The sequence below is a fragment of the Gopherus evgoodei genome, chromosome 6, assembly GCF_007399415.2.
Source record: "Gopherus evgoodei ecotype Sinaloan lineage chromosome 6, rGopEvg1_v1.p, whole genome shotgun sequence".
NCBI classification, from domain to species: Eukaryota; Metazoa; Chordata; order Testudines; family Testudinidae; genus Gopherus; species Gopherus evgoodei.
In genome coordinates this window covers 25,357,778-25,377,100 of record NC_044327.1, presented here as the reverse complement: position 1 = coordinate 25,377,100, position 19,323 = coordinate 25,357,778, and the positions used below count along the sequence as shown (strand labels likewise).

General features: G+C 38.2%; 1 protein-coding gene across 42 annotated transcripts in view; it reads left to right on the top strand.

Annotated features, from left to right (window-relative positions):
• PTPRD (protein tyrosine phosphatase receptor type D) overlaps positions 1-19,323 on the top strand; it is a 1,707,428-nt gene that overhangs the window by 1,564,799 nt on the left and 123,306 nt on the right. For all 42 annotated transcript variants that reach the window (XM_030566328.1, XM_030566329.1, XM_030566317.1 and 39 more), the window contains 3 exons: positions 5,731-5,821; positions 12,229-12,438; positions 15,890-16,050. In XM_030566328.1, the coding sequence (XP_030422188.1) occupies positions 5,731-5,821; positions 12,229-12,438; positions 15,890-16,050 (462 nt within the window). The remainder of the gene's footprint in view (positions 1-5,730; positions 5,822-12,228; positions 12,439-15,889; positions 16,051-19,323) is intronic.

The window sequence follows — 19,323 nt, the reverse complement described above, 5'->3', positions numbered from 1 at the left end:
AACACAGATGGGTCTGGAAGCTTGCCTGGCTTGGCTGCGTGTAACCATTCCCACCCTCTTGGCTTGCTTTATCTGGTTGGCTAAGTCCTCCCCCAGTAGCATGGGGATGGGATAATTGTCATAGACTGCAAAAGTCCACATTCCTGACCAGCCTTTGTACTGGACAGGCAGTTCAGCTATAGGCAAGTTTACAGATTTTGACATGAATGGATAAATGGTCACTTGGGCCTCTGGGCTGATGAATTTGGGGTCCACTAAGGATTTGTGGATAGCTGACACTTGTGCCCCTGTGTCTGTCCACGCAATAACCTTCTTTCCGCTCACTCTCAAGGTTTCCCTTCGCTCCCAGGGTATTTGAGAGGGATCTGGGCCTGGGGATCTGTGGTATGATGGTGGTGTAATGAACTGCACTCGGTTGGGGTTCTTGGGGCAGTTGGCCTTTATATGTCCCAGTTCATTACATTTAAAACATCGCCCAGCTGACTGGTCACTGGGTTGAGGTGGGTTGCTGGAGACTGGCGAGGTGGGACAATAGGGTGTCTGGGGCTTTCCTTGGGTTGTAGGTGGGGTCTTGGGTTGCCCTCGGTGATAGGGTTTATTTTCGGTTTGCCCCCTGTGCTATTCGCTCCCCTTGCTAGTAGCTATTTTCTTTTCTGCCACTTCCACCCATCTGGTGCCAATCTGCCCCACCTCGGTTAAAGTTTTGGGTTTCCCATCTAGGATGTACCTTTCTATTTCCTCAGGAACACCCTCTAAGAACTGCTCCATTTGCATTAGGAGGGACAGCTTTTCCAGAGATTTAACATTTGCTCCTGATACCCAGGCATTCCATTTCTTTCCAATGTGGTAGGCGTGTCGGGTAAATGACACATCTGGTTTCCACCTTAGGGCTCTGAACCGCCGACAGGCATACTCAGGTGTTAGCCCCATTCTGATTCTGGCCTTGGTTTGAAAAAGTTCATAATCATTCATGTGTTCCTTAGGCATTTGAGCCGCCACCTCTGCTAAGGGTCCACTGAGCTGTGGCCTCAGCTCTATCATGTACTGATCTGTAGAGACGTTGTACCCATGGCAGGTCCTTTCAAAATTTTCTAAGAAGGCATCAGTATCATCACCTGCCTTGTAGGTGGGGAATTTTCTGGGATGGGAAACAGTACCTGGAGAAGGGTTGTTAGGGTTGGCTGGTACATTTGGCTTAACCTTTGCTAATTCCAGGACCTGCTGGTGGGCCTCCCTCTGGAGCTCCAAAGCCCTCCCCTTAACTATCTGTTTATGACACCCCCGTTTCTTCCCTGGGTTACTCAGGAGCAGGCAACACTCACTTGTGTGCCTGGGTGCCTCATGTTGACATTAAGGGAGATCCTGAGTGGTGATGTTGAATAAATAGGAACCTTTATCCATCCCTCTGCGGCAGTCCCTTTACTCCTAAAGGAATTTAAAATTGACGGTGCCTCCACCTGGCTGTCCCCTGTACACACTCAATGGCGTGCCTTGGGAACCTCCAGGAATGAACCCCTTCAAAGAGTAACAATAATAACCTGTGGCATGGGTCTAACTCAAATACCAATTATAAATAATATACATCCAATATACTTAAATTAGAGCTAACACTAATTTACTTAAAAACTTAAAGAAACAGAGTATAACAGACTAAGAATAAATGTCATTAGTAATTTAAATCCACAGAAGCAGTTGAATAAAATCAATGAACAAATATACTATAGAGTAATGAAACATGTAAGTGGCATTTACACTGCCACCATTCACCCCACCCCAGAGTTTACACTCCTCTGGATTTCAGAGTCCTAGGTTCTTACTTATGTGGGCATGCTGGAAGCTCTGCAGCTGGAGACAACACTCTGTTGGTTCTGTGCATCAGTCCAGCCAAGATAAAAAAACTACACAACCTCTCTGAAATTTGAGTTGGCTCCACCAAATGTCAGCAGCTCTGGGTCCTGGCTCTGTAGGAAGATCACTCTGCTCCTCCTCAGACTCAGTCTCTCTGCTATGCCCCCTTCCCTTGCAAGTACTTTCCAAACAAGAGTGGGGATTACTCTCAGCTCCTTCACTGCAGGCCCACCTTTTTCAGCTCTAGGCACAGCAACAGTCTCTGCTCTGACTCCAGTGAAGCCACTGACAGCTTTGAAGCTCCCTGCTCAGTCAAAGCCCTTGTAGGCTTTTAGCAGCAGCTCCTGGTATGGACAGGGCTCCACAGCAGCACTCTCAATCCTCTTCCCAAAATGAAGTCTACCACCTGCTCTCCCTGCATGAGGAAGTCTCCCACCACCTTTCCCCAAGGCATCATGGGAGTTGTAGTTTCTAAGGCTAGATTGCAGCACACAGAGTTTTCCCCTGGAACACTCCCAGTAAAGTTCGGAGGCCCTCTAGTAAAGGGTGCCTACATACTTTTCTACATCAAAAGGGTGTTGTGATGATTAATCAGTTAACATTTGCAAAGTTGTGTCATTGCTAGAATAAAGCCAAATGCACACACAACCGTCCAATATGAATATGGAGCCTAGTACCTCCAAGACCACAGTTTCTTTGCAGAATCAGACCTTACATTTTTTTTTCAAAGTTGATACCTTTGCTTACAAATAAGTGTGGTGTCCCAAAGAACAATCCCTTTCATTGTATAGAATGAATGAGTTAAATTTGGCAGTTCCCCAAAAAGTCATCTGACTAAGCCTCTGTCAAAATATTCTGACTGGCACTGTTCTTAATGGTGTGGTGATGGTGACCAGGAGTCTATCATGTTTGATAGGGCAAAAAATGGTTTCACAGAATTATCCAGTAAACAAGGTGATCCAGACTAAAGGTGTCTGAAATGGTTGACTTGCTGCTTGATCTGTCTTTTAGTTTAATGTAAAAATTACTTTGTTAAAGCCTCAATTTCTTGCTTCCCCTTTGAATGAATTATTATTTCTGATGGATTAGTCAGTTTGCAAAGGCTGTACAGGAACCACGGATTTATTACTACTCATACTTCAGTATTTATATAACTCCTGTTTCAGCAAAGCAGGCACAGCTAGCTGAATAGAAAATGGGATCATCCATCCTTTTTTGAAGGATCAAATAAGATGATACATTTTTAAGAGAACATGTGAAAACCATTTGGTCTGTGAAAGGACAATCCCGTCTTACGTATTTATTTCTGAAAATCTTATTTGCAGCATTTTTAATAACTTCCAGCATCTTATATATAAGCCTCCTCAGTCTTACCTTAATATGATCTTTTATAGTTATTTCTATGAAGAAATGTACTATAATGCTAGCTTTGATCTTGTTGTATTCCATGTATCCTGGTTTTTATGTTGAGTCACTGATAAAACAACAAAGAAATCATGTGAAATAAATAAATACAAAAGTTTGGAGATGCATACCCAGCATCAAGGCCCAGATTTTGTAAGGCTTATACTCAAGTTGAGCGGTATCTTCCTCTCCCAGTAGATCCATTGAAATCAATTTAATCAGTGGGACTATTTGGGGAGTACAGTACTGCTGACTGGGTGCAATTATGGTCCTAGTGAAGTCAATGGAAGTTTTGCTGATGAGTTCAATAGAACCAGGATTTCACTCAATGTAAGTAAAGCTGGAAGAATCTGAGCCTATAACATTTGCTAGAAAAAGGGTTGTTTCACCATTTTAAAGATCTGCATAAAAGATCAGATATTTAGTCAGCCCCCTCTCATTGTTATAAACTCATGCTACGTTTTCTTTTACCAGTCTAGGATAGAATTCTTATGGGCTGGGATTGGTAAATAGCATTCACGGGTCTGTGGTACTTAGAGTGCTGAGTACCTACACTTCTTGTTGGTATCAACTATAGTTGTGGATGCTCTTTGAAAATTAGGCCCTTGATATTTTTTAAAAAAGAAAATGTTAACACATTTAAGCATATTGTATGGTAATAAAAAAGGGCAGTCACGTTAGAGCGTAGAACTCCTTTATCTCTAGAAGTGTTTTCACATGCTGCAAAAAGGGAAATGCAGACTGAAGGAGCTCCATCGAGACGATTACTTCATAGGCTGGTTTAGACTGAGCTCCTTGTATAGGACTGTGGAGAAGGATGGTTATGGATTCTCTTACTAATTGCTTCAGAGGAGGCTGTTCAACTGTATTCCTAGCCATGAGAGAAATGAACAGACAGCCACTCTGGCAGAAAGAAAATGGATAATAAGCCATAAAAAATGGCATGCCAGCATAGGTGAAGATTGTCCATGGTCCTTCAGCTTCTATTACTAGTCACGGAGGCACCTTAAATATGAGATCTGTCATCAGGGCAAAGGAAGGCAACTAATCTTCCCTATCCTCTCTGCTATTGGAACAAAGAATAAGTGTGTTTTTGGCAAATATATTAAGAAAATATATAATATTTATTGTTGTCACTATTTCCTCAGTTCTGCACACTAATATGAAAGGATAGACCTGCTTGACATATACTCTGGTTTGGTGGGAGCAAATGAGAAAGAGACAATCCGGGAACAAAAAATAAAAAATGCTGCTTCATCTCAATTATACTGAAAAATGTCATTTACTGAAAATTCTTTATGGGAGAAGAGAAGAGGATGTTTTTCAGGGAAATGTTTGACTAGTAAATTGGGAATGTATTTTGCTTTGAAGTCCTGACTGTGAAGAAAGCTGACTGGTGGGGTTTACTATTCCACTGTAATGAACTATATTTTAGGCAGTTACAGAACTTGTTAATGATAATTTATAGTAAGAAGTAAAGGGGACGTGTGTCTTTTTATATATATATATATATATATATATGAAATATATATATATATATATATATATATATATATATATATATATATATATATATGAAATGATAATTAAGAAGACATTGTGTGTGTTTATATATAAAATGTTATCTTAATTCTTAATTGTGTGTGTGTGTATATATATATATAAAAGTATGTTCTTAATTGTCATTTTATATAACACACACACATATACACACAAGTCTGTTATAGATATATAATGTTTTAATTCTTGGGGTATGTGTGTATATAATGTCTTAATTCTCAGTATTTATATATATATACACACACACACACACACACTCTTACCCATTATACATATATATTGTATTTCTTAATTCTCAGTTATATGTATAACTCCCCCATACATACCCGTTTATTTCTTACTATATATTATTGACCATTTTTGTATTATGTCTATATAATACTATAGTATGATAATAGTAGCAGGATCAGCAAATACATTATGTTAACATCTCATTCCCATTATACATGAAAATTGAGAGAAGAGTGTGATGGTAAATGGGCTCTTGAAAAATCCTGTAATAAGTTTCAGCTTATTGGTTTCCATACGCTTAGAATGCTGGCAGGGCACAAGTATCCCATGCCTGTTACATTTAAAATGAGATAATAAACTGCAGTCAACCATGTAGGCATTACAAAATATTATAATTATAGTTTCATATAAATATTTATGTGTTTAGATGAAAAAGCAGGTAATTAGTGCCATTTGTTTGTCAAATGTTGTACACTAGAATTTATCATCTGTTTGTTTGCAAGAGCCTCAGTAGTTTTCTTAGAAACTTTTTGGGAGGTTGTAACAACATTTCATGTACAAAATTTGCCTTTATTTCAGCACAGTTCTCTCTCTCCAGAGAAGTTGGCTTTAAGCTCACATCCAACCCTTATGACTTATCCACTCACTTGATTTAGACCTCATTGTTATCTATTACTTCCTTTACAGAGGTTATTATATAGTAATTGTGCCTTTGAAGAAGTCTCATGGAAAGTTTATCAAACCATGGGAAAGTCCAGATGAAATGGAATTAGATGAGGTAAAGTATTTCTATTTTGATTCTTTCTGTTTCTATTTTATTAATTAAAATATTTTAATGATTGCATCCCACTAATGCACTGATTTCAGTGAGTTTAGTTGTCTGGATATTTTATCTTTGGACTGAATTACCATCTGGGGGAGGAAAAAAAGATCTGATTTCTTAAATTAGAAGATATTAAAGACATTAAGTTTCAATAAAGCACACAAACTGTCTGATCTTTGTTGGCGTTAATATTTTATTCTTTGCCTATTGTAAAGCATAAAGCAAAAGTGCATAAAGTAAAACGAGTTGTCAGCAAAAGCTTAATCACCATTGATATGAACTGCAGTAAAGGCCTGGTTCATTAGTGGGCTGTTTGCTAAGGATGTAACAAATGCTAAATTGCAGTTCGTACTGCTGTTTAACATTTGGCTTACCTTGTGGTCTTTTTACCTGTTTCTCACATACTGTAATACCAGTGGTTAGGAAATCTTTGCAGTATTCTCTATTTTCTTGGTGCTCAGTATTCCAAAATTAAAAACCTCATAGGAGAAAACAACCGTGTGTCACCAATTAGCAATATAAGTGCCATACTCCAAAGAACAGCGTATAGTGGCTTCATTTCAGAAAAACAACAACTAAATATTTTATCTCTTTTGAGCTAGTATTACTTCTAGCCAGCCTAGTGTAGATTCCTTCTATGTCTGCATTAAACTTAATCTAACATGTCCGCATTTTCCTTGTCTGTAAACTGGGGGTAGTGATCCTGACCACCTTTGTGAAGTGCTTTGGGATCTCTAGAAGAAAAGCACCATGCAAGAGCGAGGTATCATTATGATCATTATTTTTATATCTGTCTAGGGTTTGAGGCCACACTCATTGGTGTTGTAAATGATGCAGATAATATCCCCACATCTTCATGACAGAAAATCTACAATTTGCTCCGTATGGACTTAATCAAAGCCCACTGAAGTCATTTGAAGTCTTTCTATTGAATTCAGCAGGCTTTATGGATCAAGCCCTAGATACGTTCCCCTTTTCTTTTAGTCATGGTAAAGAGTATTCTGTAATGGAGTTGCCATTGCTTCTCCATAAAACAGCCAACAGAAAGTGCTCATTCAGCAAGTGGTCACCACACTTTTTCCCTACCCCCACTGTCTGAATATGTTTTCTGTGACCTGAACTCCAAGGGGCAAGGAAAACAAGAAGTAATTCCTCACTCTGGGCATCTATTGTAGATCAATATAGGAAAGTGTTTTCAATAACCTTGTCCAATAATTGGGAGTTTTTAATTGCATCAGTGACCAGAAAAGAAAATTATCTGCAACAGCAGGAAAATAGTAATTCTTCCTCAGAAGAATGCAAATGGCTTAGTTCTTCTTATTAAGTTATTCAAAGGAAGACATGGTTGCTGCTGAGTAAACAATTAAAGCCTGAAATACTCTTCATTATTTTAATCAGTTTTTAACCTGTTTACAGCATTGTTTTCTTTCTGTTTTGATCATAATCGGATTCAAAACGCAGAGACCACTTGCTTGAGCCATTAATGTCTTTCCTTTAAAAGAGCTGGTTGTAAAGACTATCAGCGCCTTGACGCAGTCCTAGATGACATCAAATGTAGTTAAACTATAAAATTTCCCTGGAAAGACCCATTCAGTAATGGAACATTGATTTACTATTACTGCCCAATTTTAACCTCCAAAATCCACAGTCAGATTCAGCAACAACAACAGATAAGTGTGGATGCAGGATGACATTGAAGTTTGTTGCAATACAATTCTATGGGTCTGTGCTGCTGATTCTCGTAACAAAGGGTCATTTTAATCATTCTGCAAGTTGTGGTGCATTAATCTGTATAATAGTTTGATAAAGAACATTTATTAATTCAGAAATATTTGGGTCAGGATGGGCTGTTTCCTACATTTTTACTGATATAATTGAGACCACATTGTAGAATTAATGGTGGAAGAAATAAGATATCCATGGACTGGAAAATGAAAATTATTTCTATTAAAGAACTAAAGCCCTTGATATATCTTTTACAATTGCCTTCAATATATGTAGTAACTCTTGAGAAGGGGGAGGAAAATCAAAAGGTGGCAGTGGCTGCACTTCATGCTTTCTCGTTCAATTTCTGATGCTTAAAAGAGTTTTTTTTCCCTACCTGGGGAAGTATGAACTTTATACTGTTGTTATTTAGTCTTTCCCTGACCAACTTGAGAAAGCAGTGACACAAATAAAGGGTAAAATGCATCTATGAGAAGAAAACTCACCAAACCTCTAAACCAAACTACTAACAAATGATTAGGTCTTTATGGAAGAGAGCTAGGGGAATTTCTGGGTTTCGTCTACTACATCCTCAGATATCTACTTTTGGGAAATATTACTCAGGGAGTTACTCAATATGCTAGATACCCCCAAATGCTTTACAGAAATAGGTTACCCAAAGAGACCTCAGTGGCAGGTGGTTTTGGTGCAGTAAATCCGTAATCTACCAGTCAAGAAGACTGTATCCACACTTATCTAAGTGTTCTGAACCTATGAGGTGTCATGCACCCTCAGCTCTGATTGAAGTCAGAGGTAGTGGAGGGTGAAAAGCAAGGGTGTAAGACAAGGCCACTAGTTAGACAGATATTATGAGTTTGAAAGGTATCAGGGAGAAAAAATGTACTGGAAACTGGGGTTGAAATTCAGGCTCCATTGAAGTTATTGGATGTTTTCCAATTGACTTCAACTGGACCAGAATTTCACCCTGGGTTCTTGCAGTTGATTCAAGCAGAGCAAACTGTTATTTTGCTTGGTCAGAAACCATGCCTTGTTTGCTAGTTTATGGCCATTAGATTTTGGAAAATGCATATAGTCATAAAGATATTTAGTTATGATAAGACTTGATGACACAGAGTAAATATGTCATCTTTGTAAAAGCAATATGAATGGCAGATGTTATGATTTGGATTTAAATATTATTTCGGAGAATTTTTGTTGTTGCAAGGAATAACGAAAAAAACAACAACCCAGAAATAGATGTTAAGTCTGAAATGAATTCAAAGCTTTTCAACCTAGTCCTGTTCTAAAGTATCACTGGGAATAAGTGTGATGTTAATGACATATGGCAACAACATCACCTATATCTGAAATATGAATGAAAGCAAGGGTGCACTTGGGGTCTATTCAGTCATGTGGAATATGTAAATCAGATTTTCATCCACACGCAGAGCTAAGTTTAGCTGGCCTTGATTGACCAGCATCCACCAATTTGCAGTGGTTTATGAAAGGTCTAAAACCCAAATTATAATTATAGTATGAACTGGGAAGATGGGGAACAAAAACATTGGCTGGGATTTTCAAAGTTGATGTGGTGGCAGGAGTAAAGTGAGCTAATGCCATTGAATTCCAGTGGAGATCGGTCCCCTGTGACTCCTTTGAAAATCTCACTCTTCATCTTAAAGGGTGGCTGGAAGCATATACTTCCCTTTATATAAATATACTGATGTCTGTGGACCATCAGTCAGTAAAAACTCCCTGCCCTCCCAAATACCCAAAGGAGCTGGACCTGAGGTTAGGAGGCAGGCAAATGGAACTGACTATGGAGAGGTGGATGTGTATGTATTGAAGCCAGTTGCCAAGCTGCTTTCAACTTTCCCTGCCTGCCTGCTATATAACCAAGCTTTCTTTCAGGGGTCTTTTTCATCCACTGCTGGGAGTGACTTTATCCTGGTTTACCCCTCCTCAACCCCCTCTTGCCCAGGAAACTCCACTCTGAGATGAAGCTAGGAAGGGAGAGAGAAATAGCAGTGGCTGATGAAAGCATCTCTGGGAGCAGAGCTGTGGAAAGGCTGGTCTCGGGGGAGTGATAGAAAGCTCAGAGGCTGGCATCACTGCATGTACATATTTTTGGGGGTGAAATGCTTCTTAGAATCCCACTAGCAGATGCCTTGGGAGCATATGGCATCATGAAAGAATACCTCCCTCAGCAGATCTCTGAACTGCTGCTGTTAGAAGCAACAGTAGCCAGAGCTAATGTTCAGGCAGCCTCTGCTCCCTCTCCTGTTGCTGGTACTGACTCTGCCTAATCCTGGCACATGTGAAGCAATCAGATGGTGGGGCATTTTTCTTAAAAAGGGAGAGTGGCCCTCAAAACCAACTAGATAAAAGCATCATTAATAGGCCAAGATTTGTCTATTACCCACTGCAGCCCTCACTTTTACACCAGTGAGGGTCACCTGAAAATTATTCTGGATGCACATTAAATAAAAGATAATGTGCAGAAATCACTACAGTTGTTTCTAAGATTACAGTACAACAGTGTCATTTTACAGCAGTGTCATTTTCAAGGATCCAAACACCTTCAAATGCTTGGGAAGTTCATTTTCAGCTCCATTGCACTAGTTTTTATGCTGTTGTAACTCCACTGAAATGAGTAACATTACACCAACATAAAGCTAGTGCAACACGATGGGTCTGAACTCTATATCTGGTCGCTATATTGATCTCTGTAACCGAGCAGAGCAAAGCCCAGTATCCAGACACCCTCAACCTTTAAGGAAGTTTGTATCCAAATGCATCTTGGGCCCATTTCTAATTTTAACCCATTTGAGATTCAAAATTTTAATGAACTGGCATGTTCAGATAATCAATGTTAACAAACTTTGTTTTAGTAGTGAGTTAAGTTTAAGTCATGTCCCAGACAAAGGTTGCTTGTTCTGTGTTTTTGGATTGTTTGCTGCATAATTAGGAAATACTTGTTCCATTTGGGGGATGGCAAAGAGAAATGCCATCTAAGTTGCAGTGTAATACTGAAAAAGTTGGTTCAGCTAGAGCTTTCCTGACTAAGCATACTTTTAAAATGAAAATATATACTAGAAATTACATTTTAATCTCTTTGCTACTGATCTGTTACTTTCCTCTAGAGACTTGCCTCCTACACTTAACAAAGTAGTGAAAACTTACCCATTTTGTTCGTTTTGTCTGTGAGCAGAAAAACTCAAAATAATTATGTGACCTTGGAAGAATATAAGGTTGGAGACTGAGTCTGTTGCTTTTACTTTAAAAAAGAGCAGTGGATAAGTTTCATGCGTGAAAAATGAGGGGATACTCTTAGCAGTCATCACTTGTCAAGCAGGAAAACTTCAGGCTATTTTTAAATGAGTCAAATTAGTATTTGCTTAATGTCAGTATATCCAATGTGATAAAAGATATTGAATAAGCATTTGGCTATTTAAATAAGTAATTAATCAGTGGTTTTACCAGGTTCGCTTTATTTCATTTATTAGTTAACATACAAACATAAGCTAGTATTTAATCTTACTACCAACTATCCTGATGTATATTTTGGCTTTGTTCATCAGAGCAAATATTTAATGGGGTAAAGGAGGTTTACGTTTTGAAAGGCAGGCTATACAGTTTATGTCTCCATTGAGTATGTTAAGTTCTGGTGCTTAACTGTTGTGATGGAAAGTGGTCTGGGTGTCAGGACTCCAGGGTTCAGTTCCTGGCTCTTTCATTAAAGTGCTGTGTGACCTTAAACAAGTTGTTTAGAGGTTGATTTTAGTGATGATGAGCTTCTGAAACTTTTAGTGACGTCAGTTGGAATTGTGGGTAATAAATGCATCAAGAAACTGTGCCCTTAAACTTTCTCTGCCTGCTTTTACTCATCTGTAAAATAAATTTAATTATACCTCCCTCCCTGGGTGTGTGTGTTTGAGATTAATTATTTGTAAAGTTCTTGGAGAGCCTCACATGAAAGCTGTTATAGAAATCCAATGGACTATTTTGTGAATATGGATGATGATATTTGTTTGTGTTCTAAACTCTTCGTAATACTGAATGATGCTAGAAAGACAGTGTTTGCGTTTTAGAAAGTCCCCCTGAAAAATTAAACCTAGGTAATGAAGCCTGAGTTTCACAGGCTGGGATTTTTTTTTTCCAATTTTGTCTTATTTTCGAATTCCTTCCTTGAAGAGAAGTTCATTTGCTTTATTGGGATTCACTGTATTAAGTTGGAGGTCACAGTACGGCTGCTGCATACATATAAAAAATTATTATGCAACAAATTGTCTTTATTTTTCAGAGAAAGAGTGTAATGCATTGTAGGAATTAATTCTGTGGGGTTTTATTAGCATGGACAATGATATCAGGCAGTGAAAATTGATCTAGTTGACCCATGTTTATAATCTGAGCAGTGCAATTGCAATTTAGTATCTTACCTTAACAGGAAAGGCCAAAAGTTTAAGGATGGCAAGAACTGAGATTTAGTGATGCTGACAAGCACCATGAAATGAGCATAAATGGTATTTTGATAGTTCCTGGCCCTGAATTAAGTTTTCCCATTAAACTATCAATAAGTCACATTAATATTGTTTACAGTTATCTTTCTGTTCTCTCTCTCTCTCTCTCTCTCTCTCTCTCTTTTTCCCCCCCTACAGCTACTTAAGGAGATAGTTAGGAAACGCAGAAGCATTCGTTTTGGGAGAGAAGTTGAATTAAAGCCATACATTGCAGCTCACTTTGAAGTTCTTCCTACTGAGTTCACCCTGGGGGATAAAAAGCAGTATGGTGGCTTTGAGAATAAGCAACTCCAAAGCGGTCAAGAATATGTCTTCTTTGTTCTGGCTGTAATGGAGCACTCTGAATCTGTAAGTGGGCTGCATGTTTTTGCTGCTGTTGTTTTTATTCCTAAGTTTATCTTTACTCATTTCTTACAGTATTTGTTCACACGATCACTCTTCTGCCCACTCACATAAGGTCAGTTACCTACAGGGTATGTCAGTGCTTTTCAAAATTCAGTGTCTTTCCTTGCTTATTTACAGTGATCTTTCGGGCTAGAAGGTAATCGTTCTGCATGTATTTCAATGTATTATTTGCTTCTGTAACTGAAGGGTAAAGATCACCTTTTATTAGCACTATTCTGATCCTTTGCAAATTACAGGCCTTGCTTCATGACATCCGTGATGCAACTACTGAGGCATGAGCTTCACAGCAATATCTTTCACAGAGAAAAAAAAATGTTCCTTTCTTGCCTGGGGACTACCATTGAGACAATAGTGTTTGTTACCAAAAATCTTTGGAAAGATCTATTTAATCAGAGACATGCACAGCTAGCTTCTTCAATTATAGTAATTTGCTACCAACTTTATCAGTGAAATGTAAGAAGGTTAGAAAATAATGCAATAATAGGGAGAATTCCTGAGGTGATTTAAATAATGAGTTGTCTCTTCCCATTATGTAATTCATCCTATTCTTATGCCTCTTTATGCTTGAGTTGTTTTAGCTGCAAATAAAACAGTAAAAAAATAATTAAACAAAGATAGAAATAGGGTTGTGGAAAGATGCTGCTTCATACATTAACATTTGAACATGCAATATGTTGTATGTATGGTGGCTTTCTAATTGATTCCTAAGCCTGACAGATACATTTGCTGGGCTTAGCCAGCTGAACCTACTGTAGCAGTAATCTAAAGTCTAGTCAAAGACCTCCAGTGTCTGGCAATGCCTTAAATGTGTGGAGAGTTTATTTAGTTGAAAAGAAGGAAGACGTTTTAGTTAGTCTACTTACCACTTGTGGCTTCATTTGAAAATGAACAACTGCTTTAAGGACATTCTGATATAGAACAAAAGGTTTCCTTTTCCTCTTTCTGTCTTACAGTGATTGCAAAGACTGTGTCAATGGAATGGAAAATCTGTTCATTAATAAAATCCTACACACCATTGAAAAGTTAACCAAAAAAGTGACTAAATGATGATTTACAGCTGGTGATAGAAGAGCCAGTGGCCTTGTGAATTAAGCATAGACTTCATGTCATTATATCTTAAAGCTGAAAAATAGGGCAGCTTTTAGGTAGAAAGTTAGATATTTGAAAAGCTATACTCACAAATTACCCGTATTAAGATTCAATCTTTTCTTTGCAAAGTTTTGCTCCTTCTGTAATTTTATATAACTAAGGCTGTAATGTCTAACATTGTTGATTTTGGGACCGTGACTGCCTTAAAGACAAATGAACACAAAAAGGTTTGGTTTGGATGGTTACAACTTAAAAATCTAATATAACAGAATTTATCTGTGGTCTGCGTAGTTGCACAGGCCTTAGAAGGAGGGCTCAATGGCAAATTAAGCTTGGGAAAAGTTTGTTTTGTCATGGTACCCAGAATCTGTAACAGGATTTTGTAGTTATGGCGAAGGAAGAGAGTTCAGATAAATGAGCATCTACATCCCATGCTCCATTGCTCTCGGTTCTAAACACATCGGTTCTGGAGTTAGAATCTTGCACTCTAGTAGAGTATTTCTTCTGCACAGGCAGAATACTTTCTACGCAGCATTTCTCCTGCACAGAACTCTAAGCATTTACAAGTGATCAGCAAATAGATTTGTCTTAAAAATCTAAGAGTATTAACAATGCCTATAGGTAAAAGTAGACATCAAGGATTTCATATCTCTTCTTTGGTTCAGCCTATTCCCATGGGGTAGTTTGTTATCACATTATGGCTTCAGCATTTGGTTCTACTTGCTCAGGAAAGAGAGGCTGAAGGCAAAGTAATATTTCAGTAGCAGAATCTCCTGAATCTTCAATTAACACTGAAGCAGAAAAATACCTAGGTCAAGGTTCCTTTAAGCAGGATGATGGAACGCAGATGATTAAGCAACTCTTCATACCTTAGAAGAAAACTTATTATAAAAAACAACAGCAAATGGTACATGATTTGCGCTTGCTTGTCCCACAGACAATCATTGTCATTTTTTCATATTGTCAGTTTCTAAATGTTTTTATTCATATTAACCCATTTATTCACTTATATGATAAGACAATTGAACATATCATCATTGGTCAGTACTGCGTAATCATTTTTTTATTGCAGCTGGAAAACTAAAGCAATTTTCAGATGTAACCACGTCTGCATTCAAACTTTTCTGAGTCGCAAAATTAGTAATTATCTAATCCAAAGTGAAAACTTCTTTCTTTATGGTGTCATTTTAAGGCCTGCATCACATATAAAATTGCCATCAAGTTGCCTCCTCCTTACTTCATTAGCGCTGACACCCTGATGTGACTCTACTCACAGTTTGATTAAGCAAAGCTTCCAAATGAATGGAATATTCCATAAAGTGGCCTGTCAGGAACTGAAATGACACAACTAACATGACTGGAAAAAGCACAGCCTTCAGCCACTCTAGCTTAGTCTGGCAAAAACTGAGCTTCTCGTCCTCTACTCAGTATTCATCCATCTTCCTCTCTTCTCCGTTACCCTTGACAACTCCATATCCTTGCTCTGCTACAGGCTCTGAATTTATCTGTGACTCCTCTCTATCTCTTTTGACCATAGTAGACCTCTGTCTCTACAATATCTTCATAATCTGTCCATTTCTCTCCATTTTCTTTGCTTAAACCATTATCCAGCTTTCATCATATCTCAGCTACATTGCTTCCAAAGTCATCTAGCTTTTCTTCCACTCTATGTCCAGCCTCTGTTCATAGTCTCTCCCTTTGCCTTCAAGTCCCTAAGCCACTTAGTGCCTATCTAGCTCTCTGTTATTGCCTCTCTGCACTCTCCACTTTGTCCCATGGTTTCTTACCAAGCTGCATGCGACTATTGCCCGAGGGCCAAAAAATCCCTATATTTAACCCTGCCTTCCCGACTGTCCACTATAAGCCTGTCCTCTGCTCTTTCAGTTCTTTCACACCTCTTCCAGGAAGCGTTTAAACTCTTGTTCCCTCTTCCCTTCCCAGCAGTGCAAACAAAACAAAGTGAACAAACAAATCATATACTGTACTTTGCTAGTCAGTCATTTTCTTTTGTTACATCATCTCCCCAGTTCTTCATCATGACATTGCTCACTGAGATTGTGAAATCTTCTAGGCGGAGACCATATCTCCTCATTTCTCTCTATACACCTATCAGACTTTTGATACAATATAAATAAAATAGTAATAATAATAAAGTATTTACAGTTGAATCTATATAGTGTAGGATTTGAAGAATAACCACGGGTGTTATAATGCCATTATATTCCGTGTACATTTATTTAGTTCTAGCACAGTTATTTCTCATCCTCATTACTTTATTGTTGAATAGGATCTTATTTTCTTACAGACCATGTATGCAACCAGCCCATATTCTGATCCTGTTGTGTCAATGGATCTTGATCCCCAGCCAATTACAGATGAAGAAGAAGGCTTGATTTGGGTTGTAGGACCAGTTCTCGCAGTGGTGTTTATCATCTGCATTGTTATAGCTATACTTCTTTATAAAAGGTAAGTTTACCAAATAGTTCTTTTTAAACTAAGGTGACTTTTAGATATTTTGACCATTTTAAGATACAGTGACATCAGATAAAAAGTTGTTGTGCCATACTCTACATACAGGTCTGTTGCATCTTACGTGCATTTAACCGCGAAACGGAACCCCAGCATAAGATGCCACAGACCTATATTAGATGTCATCCTATGGATTCTTGATATATTATTAAAAGAAATTTTGTTTAGTTTGTATAGAACTGAAAAGTTACTTTGAGTTTTCCCTATAGTTATAGTAATTTGGTTTCACTCTTTTGCTGATGACACTGTATTGCCATTTGTGGTATTAAACATGTTTTTGTATTTTACATATATATGTATATTACTGTATGTGTACACGTGTATCCATATAATCATTTCTTATATAGGTGCTTATTACCCCTCACCCCATCCTGTTTTTTCACAGTTGCTATCTGGTCACCCTGTGTATGTTACATCACGCTGCACAAGAGACAGATCTAGGTTTTGCTGTTATTTGAGGGTCAGAGTCTCCACTGTCTTATACCTTGTTCAGTCTTTACACCTGTGCAAAGTGCAGGCAAAGTCTGCATACAGTACTATCATTTAAGCTTCTTAGCCTTTTACACCTACTTTGCACAAATGTCAGTGACTACACAATGTGCAAGGTGGAGAAGAGGAAGACTCAAGATGGTCAGAAGCCCAAATTCAAAGTTTTACTCTTTGATTTTTTTCTTTACCCAAAACAGTTTTGAAAGTATATCGGTAATGTATAATTGTTAGTGACTGAGCCATCATTAAACCTCAGATATGTCTGACAAAACTACCCATGAAAATCTGAGGAAGCAGTAAGTACTCCACATTTAATGAAAATATTTTCTGCAAAGCAATAGGATTGTAAATGTACCTATTTCTGATGAAGAAAAAAAATCATCATAAGCCTCAAACATCCCCAAATGTCTGCCGTCTAAAACAGCTGAAGGTGAATGCAGAGGCCTTCAGGTTTCTGAAAGAGAAATACTCTGTTCAGTGTAAAGAACAGTCCTGAGGCAACCTCTGTTTTGGAATCCAAACAGATACATATTTATAAAGATGCCCGTTACGATCATAATCATATAGCAGCACAGAAATCATTCTGTTTCTTGCAGATGTTATGCCTCATGAAAGTTTCTGTTAGTACCTGCTGTCTGAGCCCCTCCTTGTGGCAATCAGTCATTATAAAAACTGGTAATTGGAAACAGGCTGGAAGTGAAATACTCAATTCATGTCACTACTTCAGTTATCTCAAATACAATACCTTCAAAGCTACTAAAACAAACAAAACAAACCCTACCAAAATATAAGGCAGATCCATACCTACCCTGAGAATATTGATTATACCCATAATTACGTCCTTCACAGTGTGTTGCCAAAAAGCTGTAGCCACATGAGCAGGTAAAAATTTTTTGGTCAAGAGTGCAAAGGGAATCCCATATTCAGGATATAGAAGGCACGTTTTGCATCTTTTATTTACTAGTAGCACTAGAGATGTTTGGGAGAATACCCATCTATATTTTTTAGAGTTCAAGGAATTGTCTACATGTAATTATGTACCAGTTTAACAAAATTAATATGAGATATTGCCACATTTAAATTGGTGCAACTCCCTATTGTGGATGCAGCTGTATCAATATGTAAGTGTTTATCTCGGCTTGTTTCTGTGAGTTTGCAGATGTAGGTTAAACTGATACAAGCCAGGTTTAAACTGATGCTTAGAGTGCCCCCAGACAGAATTCACCAGTTTAGCAAAATCAGTATAAAATCATACCCGCATTGGTTCATATTGGTTCAACTCTGTGCATAAACCTGGCCTAATAAGGGAGGTTATCAGATGGTGCAGAAAGGATGATGTGGAATGCTCATTGTTAACAAAGTAGGAACTTCATTCACTTGTGGAATTCTATTGCAGACACAGATGCTTCAGATGTTTTTTGGTAGAGTAATGTAGAAATGCTTATCCAGATGAACAGGCAGAACTCAGGTTGTGGGTCCCAACTGGTGTGGGGGGGGAAGTGTGACCAAAGGGGGCTTAATGGACACAAAATGCTCACATCCCTTGCCTCACTGAAAGGGCTTGGATCCATTTTTTGGCATGAGTAGCTGTCCAGCTCGCCAAAGACAAAGTTAGGTAGGTTATCCCAAACAGATGCCAGTCAAACTCCTTTATGTCAAACCAACATATATTCTCTGCATTTTTGACAGTTTTTCCCAAAAAAACATTTTAGAAATGTGCTAAGAGTTTTAAAACATTTTTATTGGAGTTTTGTTCCATATCCCTTTTCTTGTTAAAACAGGCTGTCTGGCTTTGTAGCTCTGGGCCAAATTCAGAGGTAGTGAATAAGGATTGTGTAAATTAAGCTTACAACCATTTACAGACGTATAAAGTAATGTAAACTGGGTTTGAGCTAAATCAAGAGGTAAATTAAATTAGGATATAACATTTGTGTGGATATATTGGATGTATTAAAAAAAAGGAATACATGCATGGGTTTGCTTTTAAAAACTGCTTTGAACCTATTGAAAACATGGAAGAATATATAAATTCTTTGATGAAGAAAAGGAGCCCAGTGACTTTGATATCTGTAAGGAAGAACATATAAGATATCATTTAGTAGTTGGGATGTTAAGGAACTTTCAGAAAAAAGCACAGTTAATGTCTGAGCTAATCCTGGAGCAGGGAGTAGAACTGTCTCAGAAGTCTGAAATGGTAAAACATCATATTACCCAGTAAAAAAGTAGCAAACCAAAAATGATTATGGCAAAAAGGGAAGCAGTATTCGGGGAGGGGAAGTGTGGGGGTATACGCACCATGTCTGTTGAAGGAAAGGAACCAAGGAGGTATCTTAAACAGGGGTGAGTCTTGCCTCTTTTCTAGGATTTTTGAGCAGAGACAGCTTTAGGAACAGACATGTACTGCTAATTTCAAGATACTGTTATTAAATTTTCATATTATGTAGGGGCAGTGGTGACTGACTTATAAAAAGACGAATAAAGAAATCAGCCCTAGCCCTCAGTTGGAGGAGGCCTGAGTAGTGTAGATAAGTGGCCTGGGTCAATGCAAAGCTTTTACTACCTACAAAGGCAAGGAGTATGTGTCTGATACCTCTGTTATTTGTGAGGCTGTTGCAAATAGCTTTCCAGATTGAACCAAAGCCACTGAGATGGGCCTCATATAATGTAAAGAGGAATGGAACAGTGTTTGTCATAAGTGGTGTGCTGAAAGGATGTGAGGCT